Raw genomic sequence first — 12,083 nt, 5'->3', positions numbered from 1 at the left:
ATTTCTGCTGGTGCATGCATGGTTTAGATAGATCTAGCTAGGACCTCCAGGCCAGCTTTAATTTCCACGTTTTCAACGTGCTGCTCCTTGAAAGTAATTGAGAGTTTGGTCCCACATATGACTGTCATACTTTCTATCATTTACCCTGGCCTGGGCCCTGGACCATATTTCCCTTTTCTCTTCAAGTTGGTACTACTCATATTTCTATCATGTAATTATATTTATTAAAATTTATTATTATTTTTAACTGGCCTGTAATCTTGTCATCTTTTTTTTTTTTTAGGTGCAACTTGATTGTTGGAATGACACTTGAAATATTTAATTTATTTTCATTCATTTGTTAGAAATATTTGTTGTTGTTGGAAATTTTTAATTTAGTTGGCAAAAAAATTTGTTTTGTTGTTGTTGCTGGATTTTTTTTCTTCTCGAATTGGAATTTAGAAAATATTTATTGTAATAGTTGAAAAGAAATACTATTATGATGGGTATGGTTGATTTTAGGCGTTAATGATGGACGATTTGGATGTGGATGATTTTGGGTGTAGATGATGGATATTATTTATTTTTAGATTGTCATTTTTTGACAGCTAGAATGCATGCAGTATATATTATATATGAATTACTAATTACTAAATTATTTTTTTTTTTATTGTAATTTTTGAAAAATTTAAAATTTAAAAGCCAACACAAAAATTATTTTTTGAAAAGTGAGCCAAATTTGAAATTAAAAAAAGTTAAAAGAAAAGTCTAAAAAAAGTCTAAAATACAACTCTACTCCGACAAGTTGGATTTAGAGGTTGGATTCGACCTCTGACAAAGTCTTAGTTGGAGTCGCTCAGCCCTAGGTGATGGTCATGTGGATTATCTTTCATATGAAAAACGAGCATTGATACTTATCATCTTCACACAACATACGTCACATTTATTTTTAATTTTTGTAATTTTTTTGATTTTATTCTTCTAAAATTAATTAAATTTTTTTACTTATTATCTATAGATTACAATTTGGTAAGATAAAAAAAATAAAATAGAAATAAAAAAAATTATGTGTAGTCTGTGACTGAGATATGTGGACGAGTACAATTTTTTATGAGCACGTTTGTTTTTTCGTGGTTGAAAATGGTTGGCAGTTCATGAACGTCTAACGAATTACTCGGTGGTCGTCACGCGGATTATCTTTCAGACGAAACACGTGATACACAATTGCGGACAAGTTGTACGGCCCTTTCACCTCTTCTATATAAATAGCAACTTCGACGAACGATGTATGGCGCGGATCAGTGCACACATTACAGTCTTAAAAAACCAAACTTTCCCTAACTTTCAAAGAACCATTTTCTTGCCATGGCAGCACCAACTCAGTCTCTGGTATTCACAGTACGAAGGTGCAAGCCCGAGTTCATTGCTCCAGCTAAGCCCACACCCCACGAGTTCAAACAACTTTCTGATATCGACGATCAAGAGGCTTTCCGATTTCAAGCCCCGGTGATACAATTTTATAGACACGATCCCTCGATGCAAGGGAGAGACCCTGTGAAAGTCATCAGAGAGGCACTTGCTCAAACACTTGTGCTTTACTACCCATTTGCAGGTAGGCTTAGAGAAGGGCCTGGAAGGAAACTTGTAGTAGAATGCACTAGTGAGGGTGTCCTATTTATCGAGGCAGATGCCGATGTTACACTTGAGCAGTTTGGTGATGCTCTTCGACCTCCATTCCCGTGCTTGGAGGAGCTTCTTTTTGACCTTCCAGGCTCTGGAGGGGTTCTTCATTGCCCATTACTACTTATTCAGGTACGAATTCTGCTAAGGAACTCGTGAATTTTTTTAGTTTTCCCCCCTTAAAGTTGATCATGTCTTGGCATCTTCATGACTTGCTTGCAGGTGACGCGGCTCAAATGCGGCGGGTTCATCTTCGCACTACGCCTCAACCACACGATGAGCGATGCCGCTGGTCTGGTCCAGTTCATGACAGCCGTGGGCGAGGTGGCGCGGGGGGAGCGCGCCCCTTCCGTCTTACCCGTATGGCAGAGACATCTCTTAAATGCGAGGGACCCAGCATGCTTGACATGCACGCACCGCGAGTACGACGAGGTGATCGACACCAAGGGTACTGGCATCATCACCCAGCTCGAGGACATGGCTTGCCGCTCCTTCTTTCTCGGCCGTACCGAGGTGTCTGCCATCCGTAGGTTTGTGCCGCATCACCTGAGCCAGTCCACCACCTTTGAGGTGATCATGGCATGCCTTTGGCGATGCCGCACCATCGCACTCCAGTTCGACCGCAACATGGAGGTGCGCATGATGTCCCTCGTCAGCGCGCGTGGCAAGTTCAATCCTCCGTTACCGAGCGGTTACTACGGCAACGTTTTTGCGTATCCAGCAGCAGTAACGACTGCCGGAAAGCTCTGTGAGAACACTAATTTGGGTTATCCTTTGGAATTGGTGAGGAAGGCAAAAAAAGAAGTGAACGAGGAGTATATGCGGTCGGTGGCAGATCTAATGGTGATCAGAGGCAGGCCAGTCCTAACGGTGGTGGGGTCATTCGTTGTGTCGGATGTGACACGTGCCGGGTTTGGAAACGTGGACTTTGGGTGGGGCAAGCCAGCTTATGGTGGACCAGCCGAATGTTTTATAAGAAGTATTCCTAGAACGGGGAGCTTCTATATTCCTTGTAAGAACAGTAAGGGAGAGGAAGGGATAGCCGTGGGAGTTTGCTTGCCAGCCCCAGCAATGGAAATATTCGTCAAGGAGTTGGATTACTTTCTGAAAAACATGCCGGAGAGTGGCAAGAAATCCACTTTTAATGCGTCTAAACTGTAAACCCAACTCATGATCAACGTACGGTCGTCAGAAGGCAAGTCGTTCGAATAAAAGGTGAAATTCAAAATATCGTGTGTAGCATTCCCATTTCATCATGAAAATCCTAGTCTTTACTGAGAATACATACCGAAAGTACGTATGATTTTTTTTAAAAATCATATAAAATTAAAAACACAAAATGGGGACAATATCGACAGAACAAAATGAAAATCGAAAAACCTAAAAGACCATCAGAATGGAATTCAGAAGGAAGGAAGAAAGACTAAAATCCAAAAGGAAAAAAGAATGATTGTGTGACTTTGTACATCAGACTGAAACTCAGAAGGAATGAAGAAAGAAGGACTGAAAGCCAGAAGGAATAAAGGATTGCGTGACTTGGTTCATCAGACTAAAACCAAAAGTTTGAAAAATGCCAAATCCATTTCGAAAGCTTGACTTGATTCATCAGACTGAAACAGAGTGAAAAAAAGTACTTCCAATGAAAATGATTTAGATTGAATAACACTAGGTTATGAAGCATTTGAATTTTTGTTCTCCCAAACCCATGTTCTCCAAACTCAATAAATCCAGCAAAAAGGACAACAAATTTTGTGTGGTAAGTGTGGTAAGTCTTAATTTTTGAGTGGTAGATATCATTTTGTAGTTTTACCTTTCTTTTTGGCATTTCTGATTAGTTTATACTTCCCTGCAAAGATATCTACATATTTTTGCATTTCTTAATTAAGATTGAGAAATACCAGTGAGAATGACAATGAGAAAATAGAGAAAAGAATTACGACTGAAAGTCAACATAGAAAAACTCACAAATTCTGTGTGGTATGGTTTAATTTTTAAGTGGAAGATATTGGTGTATTTTTTAGAGAGAAGGGGATGAATGGAAAGGAAAAACCTTGAGAAAGGAAGAAAGGAAAAAAACTTAGAAGAAGGGAGAAGACCATCAGATGAAAGGAAAGTAAAATAAAAATAGTGTATTTTAACTTTAAGGCCCCGTTTGGATTAAGAAACCATCTCAATTCATCTCATCTTATTTCATTATTATAAATTTCTTAAATTTTCACACAAAATACAATAAACAATTCAATTTTTTAAAATTTCAAAACAATAATAATATTAAAAGATATTATTTTAATAATATTTTATTTAATTTTTAACTTTTATCTAAAAGCATCTTATTTCATCTTACTCTTTAAATAAGATTTAAATGAAACACACGTTTAATTAAAGAAAAAGACCATCACATCCTTCGTCTCATCACCTGCTATTCATTTAAAACATATCATTTTATTTAATGAAAACAATTTACCCACAATATTTTGTACAATATATTATATAACAATGTATTAAATGAAGGATATTTTTATAAAATATCTTATAAAAATAATATAATTTTATAAAAATATTTTTTATTTAATACATTATATAATGTGTTGTATAAAATATTATGAATATATCATTACTATTTGTTTAAATAGTGTGAAGATTACCCCACGATTGCACGGACCAGTTGATTCGTTGAAGAAAACTTTTTTCTATCCAAAATCGTCGAATTATTTGTCATGTCATTATGTAGGTGGTCCTTTATATTTTGTCCATTGTTATTAAGCCATGCACCTACTTTTCTCATGCATATCCCATCAATCATGGTGTAGTGGTTATTAATACTATACGCATTTGCAATTCCTTCATCCAAGTATATATGCTATAATTATTTTTATTTATGTTTTATGTTTTATTTTTAATTTTACTAAATTAATTAAATTTTTTTATTCATCATTCCAACACTATAATTATTAAAAAAATAAAAAATTATATATAGGATACGTTATATGAATAATAAATAAAAATTTTCTTAGTAATACTAGTATAGTTGTGGGATGTGAAACGTGTATCTTTTGAGAAAAAGAGTGGTGAAAAATTTATTTTTTTAATGTAATTTTTTTTATCTATTTTTTTTAAAAGAAATACACAGCACTTATATATTCTATAATTCCAAATATAATTTATCTTATTTTTTATATCAATCATTCTATTTTCTATCATATGAACCCAAATTCATATGACAATTGATTTTTAAGATTCTATTTTTCATTTTTCTTAAACATATAAGTATTTATGAAAGTAATTTTAGATATAGTCTTAAAGTGTGACAGTTTCGCGTACTCTTTTTGAAAAAAAATTGGAATCTATTATTAAAAACAAATTTTTTCATATATGTCTCAAATTTATTTACCTTTTTTTTAAGTTTCCAAGACTTATTTACTATTGCAAATATCATTTCTCTTATTAAATATGTTATCAACCTAAACTTATCAATATAATTCTTCTTTTGAAATTGGGTACTAATGAACTTCAATCCAAAGCTGTAATGCTAAACTCACGGGAATAGTATTAGATAAAAAATATTACAAGACAATTATTATTCACTATTTGTGTTAATGAGAAATTATATTCAGCAGTTGGTCCAATTGTTCTACATTGTACACTATGACATGGCGAATCCGGTTTGGATCTCACATCACGATTCGCAGCCCCCAGCTTTCTTCTGATCGTGCTCCTCTCTCTATGGAAAAAAACTTCACCTAACCTGAATCTTGAGGAGAGAGAGAGAGATAACCCCATTTGGATTGAGAGATGAGATGAGTTGAGATAGTTTATAAATAGTAATGAGATTTGTGAGTTAAAATTTGTGAATATTAGTGAGATCTCAACTCATCTTTCGATCCAAACTGACTAAGAGAGTGAAGAGCTTTCGAGGATAGAGAGACGTGGATGGAGAAATGGGAAAATGACCAAAGAAAAGAAAAACTAATAGGAGTGCAGTGTAGCGCTACTGCATAGCAATACTCCTGTGTTTCTTGTGTACAATGCATAAACAATAACTCTCTCTCTCTCTCTCTCTGTATATATATATATATATATATATATATATATATATATATATATCTATTCTATGATAAAAAAACATCTATCGTTTATCTGATGAATCGTAATTTTTGTTCATCCGTTTTTTCTTTTTTTTTTTATTATGTAGCTTTTATCCCTTTCTTAAGTGCCTATCATGCATTTCATCCGTGTATTATAAGGACATAATGATCTTTTTTGTTTGAATCTTGGGAAAAGGAATTGGTTGATAGATTTATTTGTGTCAGTGCGTTGAGTGTTGGGAAAGGGACAGTTTGAGTTTGTGTCAGTCCGCTTGGATAAACGTTATCCCTTTGTATAACTAGATCCGTATGAACCCCGAAGACGAAGAGAAAACTTGGTTCATCACAAACTGAGGCCTGTACTGCTATAGGCGATGCCCTTCGGTCTTAAGAATGTGGGGGCCACCTACCAACAGCTGGTCAACTATATGTTCAAAAACCATATAGGAAGGAATATGGAGATCTACGTAGACAACTTGTTGGTCAAAATTAGAACCTTAAATTAACACTTAGACGACTTAAGGGAGGCTTTTGCAATACTACGTCAGTACCAAATGAAGTTGAATCCGGCAAAATGCGTTTTTGGTGTCGAACCGGAAAAGTTCTTGGGTTCATGGTGTCCGAGCAAGGTATTGAGGCAAATCCCGAAAAGGTGGAGGCCATCCTCGGCGTGGCCCTAATAAATGAACAATTATGTTGTTATTAATACTCTCAGTACACTAGTTAAGTAAGCTTTATTTGTTAAAAGGAGTATTAATCAAACACAATATGGTATCGAGACATGGGGCATGTGAAATGACTATTTACTCCTTAAAAGAATGAACATGGGCTCAGGTTATATTGGGCTTGAATAAAATCTAAACTAACTAAGGGTATACACTGTAGGAGTAAGGCCCACGTAAGTTGACCCAAGAAGAAGAAAAAGAAAAGAAAAATAAAGCTTCGAACAGAACCATCGAGAAGAAAGAAAGAAAGGAAAGGGGCGAAACGCTTACGGGAGCATGCTGGAGGAAGGAGAATCAGTGGCACAGAGAGAGAAAGAGAAGCTAGAAATGGGTATAAAAATGGGCAGAAATACTAGAGAGGGTGTGTCGATTTGGAGAAAAAGTTTGTTTCTCTGTTTTTATTTTCCGTAGCAAATCATCAAAAGATTTTAGGGTTTTTCTCAATGTTCTGAATACCGTACCATTGACTGTTTTGGATACCGTTTGAAATAGTCTATATATAAATAAATTATATATATAAATTATATTCCAAAAGAATAGTATATATATAAATTATAGATAGTTTAGTCTGAATTGGGGGTAAAAAAATGAGTTTGTAGTTTGAAGAAATGGAAAAAAAAAAAAAGAAAAAAGTAAAAGCCGAAATATCGGCCAGTACGGGCCGAAATTCTGATCGGTTTGAAACTATACCATTCTTTGTACCGGCTACGCCATAGAAACAATACATTTCGGACGTATCGGCCGGTATGGTACGAAATTCAAAAAAATTAGTTTTTCTTGTGTCGGTCTTTCACATTCAAAATGGGAAAGATCAATTGTCGCCTCAACTATTTCAGTCTCAATATCTTCCCTATGGAATGTAATCATCTTATACTGGCTCAAATTCACAAATAAGTTAAACGCAGGTTGACTCTCTTCGTATGCTTCTTGAGTAAAGGGATCATCTTCTTCTTCATCTTATTCCTCCGCCTCAAGGATAACGTCATAAATATTTCTAGAAGAAAACTTTCGTATTACTTGTCATTGATTTCCTAACTGAGGATATTCTAAATAGAATACTTGAGATGCTTGGGAAACCAAAATAAAAAGATCATCTTCGTACTATTTTTTTTTATGTATTAATACTCAGAAAATATTCATCATGGCATTTTCCCCTTCGAGGATTGCTTAAATCCCACCAATCACAATTAAATATATAAACCACAAGCTCCCCCATATATCTCATTCCAATTTTATCTACAATAACTCCATAGAAATCAATACTGTCTCCATCATGACTCCCTTCGACAAGGACACCACTATTTTATATTTTCCTATAAAGTTATCGATCAATTGTGTGATACCTACTTCTTCGAGAAATACATGCAGAATATTGAGCAGCGCGTCTCAAGGGGCTACGCACCAGTGCATATAGTTCATCTGATATATTGTTCAGATTACTCGCATGTATTTGTACAACCTACATATTAAATAAAGTATAAACATTCAACCGTTAACAATCCAGCCTATTTTAAATATGTTAGTGCAAAATTGAATTTGTATTAATGTCATTACCCATTGTTCTAACCATTTGGGAACTTCTGTTCAGGTCTGTGGTCTATATCATTTACTCCCAGTTTTTTAAGCACTTTAATATGATCACTAAAATTAAAAATTACCAACAATAACTATATTCGTATAATTGTTTAATAAGTAAATTAAATGATTAATTAATAATTAATTTGAACTTACTTCAAGTGGTTCTCTATTTCTGGACAATTATTTAGCACGTACCACTGAGCTTTCTCGAACTCCCTTTCACACAAATCATAACCAAACTGAGCACTAAGTGAACATACTTGCTGGGAAAATATAGAAAATCTATTCCGTTGTCTTGCTTGGTCAACATCAAAGTTTCTTTCCGGCCGATCAAACCTTGTGTCAACGCCGTGGAAGTATTTGGAACAGAATGTATGTCACTCATCATCAATATATGTTTCTGCAATCGATCAACTTTCCAAGAAACCGTTCAATGGGATACATCTATATATACTGGACTGGTCTTGCAAGTCGAGCCTCACATGCCAAATAAACGGCTAAGTGAACCATGATGTCGAAGAATGACAATGGGTAAATACTCTCAAGCTTACACAATATTAGTGCAATTTCTCGCTCTATACGATCCAAAGCTTCTACATGCAACGTTATAGCACATAAAGTTTTAAAAAATTACACCCAACACAATTAGCGCAACCCGCACATCTCTGGTTAAGAATCCACGGATACCAACAGGCAAGATACGTTGTAAAAATACATGACAATCATGACTTTTTAGTCCAGTAATTTTCTAGTCATTTGTTCGCACACACCTTGTTAGATTCGAGGCATACTCGTATGGTAATTTAATCCTCTGCAACCACCCACAAAATGTAACCCTTTCGTTCCTTGACAATGTATACCACTCAATTGGCATGTAAACAGACGAACTACTTTGTTGCAAATGCATTTCAAGTCTAATTCCCAACCGCTTTAGATCTTTACGTGAGTTTATATTATCATTAGTTTTACCTTCAATTGACATCAACATTCCTAACACGGGCTCGAAAATATTTTTCTCAATATGCATAACATTAAGACTATGCAATAATTTTAACATCGACCAGTAGGGAAGTTCAAAAAATATACTATTTTTTGTCCAATTCAACTCATTCACACTTCGCTTTCTCTTTCGTTATTTTTTTAAAAAATCATTACTTCCGACATTCATAAATTGTGCAATAACATCTTCGCCAGACAAGAATGGTAGAGAGTGCCCCTATTCAATAGTGCCATCAAACATCCTACCATTTCCATGCCATCTATGGTCACAGGTAAAAATTGACGATGACCCATGAAGCATAGTTTCCTCTCATACATAAGCCATTCAGATTGAGTATGTTTGTTACAAGTCGGGCATGCCAATTTTCCTTTAGTGCTCCAACCTGACAAGTTTCCATAAGTGGAAAAATCATTTATTATCCATAACACCGCAACATACATCTTGAACGACTTGCCTGTTTATGAATCAAATGTTAAAATCTCATTCTCCCACAAATCTTTCAATTCTACTATCAGTGGATGCAAGTGTATGTCCATATCATTTTCCGGTGATCTCGGACCTTGAATGAGCAAACTCATCATGAAATATGGATCTTTCATACACTTTCACGGTGATAGATTGTACGGCATAAGTACAACTGGCCAAGTACTATGACTAGTACTCATGTTTCCAAACAGATTAAATCCATCTGTTGCTAACCCAAATCAAACATTATGAGGTTTTTCAGCAAACCATGAGTGTTCTAAGTTATATTCCTTCCAAACCTGAGAGTCTACAGGATGTGACAAAATATTATCATTCTTGACTCTAGATATTGAGTGTCATGTTATATCCACAGCCGTTGAACGTGACATAAATAATTGTTGTAATCTAGATATCAATGGAAAGTGACGTACAACCTTCCACAGCACATTCTGCTTCTTAGTTGTCCATCTTGATTCATGGCTCAAATGGGGCACTGGTTTAACTGTTCATTCTTTTGCCAAAATAACACACAATCATTCTTACATGCATATATTATATTGTAATCAGACCCGAGTCCTCTTTTCAACTGTTTTGTTTCGTAGAAGTTGCGGGGTAAAATATTGTCTGATGAAAGTGTCTCTTTAAACAGCTCGAGCAACATATTGACAGCCTTAATAGATATTCGGCACATAGATTTTATATGAAGCAGTCTAACTGTAAATGACAACTTACTATGCCTTCTACACTCTAAATATAACTCACGCTGTGAATCATTACACAAACGGATAAAAGTGTTATGGCACGGATCATTTGAATTTGATGAATCTGTTAGACTTTCATGCATAAACATTCATGCACCAATGTCGCCCAGCATTTGCTCCATATCCTCTTCGGGATCGTCACCAACAACCTCAGAATGTACATCTTCATCGATGTCTTCTTCTTTATCTCGAAGTTCGAATGACGTTAGATAAAGTTCTGCATGTAGGACCCAATCGGTATAACCTTGGTCAATACTTTTGACAAACAGATGCTCTCTCACCAACTCTATCTTATGAGAATGCAAATTCTTGCAAAGTCGGCATGGACATCTAATATGACCATCACTTCCAATTGTACAGGATGCGAACTCCAAAAATTTCTTAACTCCTTCAACATATACATTGTAATCTTCACCCAACTGAACTCTAACTCGCATCCAACCCTTATCCATGTCTAATATACTATTGCAAATAGTCGCATGCATCAACAAACAATCAATTATCTAACATATTGTGTAATTTCTTCATTTCACAGGGTAGTTGGTCCTATCCCATTCGGGATTGTAAAATCATAGTCTCCAACCTACCAACTATTATCTGTTACGTTTAACAAAATTTCGGCAGCATCTCCCCATAGTTCTCAAAATATGCTCATTTGGTCGTGCACACTGACGAGTAATACATCGATGCACCATCACCGAAACTGCATAACCAGAGAACAATAAGAGATGACTCTACCAAAATCATAATTTCGGATGCAACAGATATAGTTTGATAGTTTGCGAGAATGATCTTACAATTTCAAACTATCCACTCTGGACAATTCAAGAGTTATCAATCAATCGTTCAACATGATTGATAACTCTCAAACGGGTCTAAAGTTTATTTCAATATCAAGTAGAAGATACGAAATTAAAAAAATAACAATAATAAAAAAAAGACGAGAATACAAAATGATACAATCATTGAAGATACGAGAATCCCCAAATCTTAATTATGTATTTTAATTATCAAACTATTTTAAGTATCTATTTATATCATGGGTATTTTAAGTATCCTAAATATTAAGTGTATTGTAAGTATCATAATTATATTAGTTTTTTTAATATTAAGTGTATTTTCAATATCCTTAGTATATTAAATTTTACTTAATTTCTAATTAGATTAATTATACATTATAGTTATTTTTAAGTATTAATTAAAATTTAATTTTATTATTTGTTAAGTTAGTCCTCATAGTTTTTAATTAATTATCTTTTAAATATTAATATGAATTTAAGTATGAATAATTCTTATGTTTTTATAATATAATTTTAGCTCATTTTAAGTTAGTTGTAAGATAGTTTTTACAACTATTCTATATTAAGTATTAATATGAGTTTAAGTATTATTAATTCTTATGTTTATTATTTTTAAGTTATTTATAGTATAATTTTAGCCCCTTTTAAGTTAGTTGTAAGATAGTTTTTACAACTATTATCTTTTAAGTATTAATATGAGTTTAAATATTATTAATTCTTATGTTTCTTATTTTTAAGTTATTTATAATTTAATTTTATTAACTGTTAAGTTAGTTGGAATATAGATTTTACAACTATTATCTTTTAAGTATTAATATGAGTTTAGGTATTAATAATTCTTATGTTTATTATTTTTAAGTTATTTATAATTTAATTTTATTATTTTTTAAGTTAGTTGGAAGATAGATTTTACAACTATTATCTTTTAAGGATTAATATGAGTTTAAATATTAATAATTATTATGTTTATTATTTATAATTTAATTTTATTAGTTTTTAAGTTAGTTGTA

At 33.8% G+C, this 12,083-nt stretch overlaps 1 protein-coding gene across 1 annotated transcript; it reads left to right on the top strand.

Moving 5' to 3' along the window:
* The first annotated feature begins 1,254 nt into the window (after window positions 1-1,254).
* On the top strand, window positions 1,255-2,934 carry LOC121257833 (benzyl alcohol O-benzoyltransferase-like). The gene is made up of 2 exons (XM_041159083.1): window positions 1,255-1,791; window positions 1,882-2,934. The coding sequence occupies exons 1-2, from the start codon at window positions 1,345-1,347 to the stop codon at window positions 2,818-2,820; spliced, it is 1,386 nt and encodes a 461-aa protein (XP_041015017.1). The 5' UTR covers window positions 1,255-1,344; the 3' UTR covers window positions 2,821-2,934.
* Window positions 2,935-12,083: the final 9,149 nt, after the last annotated feature.

Source organism: Juglans microcarpa x Juglans regia, chromosome 3S (assembly GCF_004785595.1).
Source record: "Juglans microcarpa x Juglans regia isolate MS1-56 chromosome 3S, Jm3101_v1.0, whole genome shotgun sequence".
In the NCBI taxonomy this organism is placed as follows: domain Eukaryota; kingdom Viridiplantae; phylum Streptophyta; class Magnoliopsida; order Fagales; family Juglandaceae; genus Juglans; species Juglans microcarpa x Juglans regia.
Note: the sequence above shows the minus strand (reverse complement) of the source record. Positions and strands in the feature narration are given on the sequence as shown.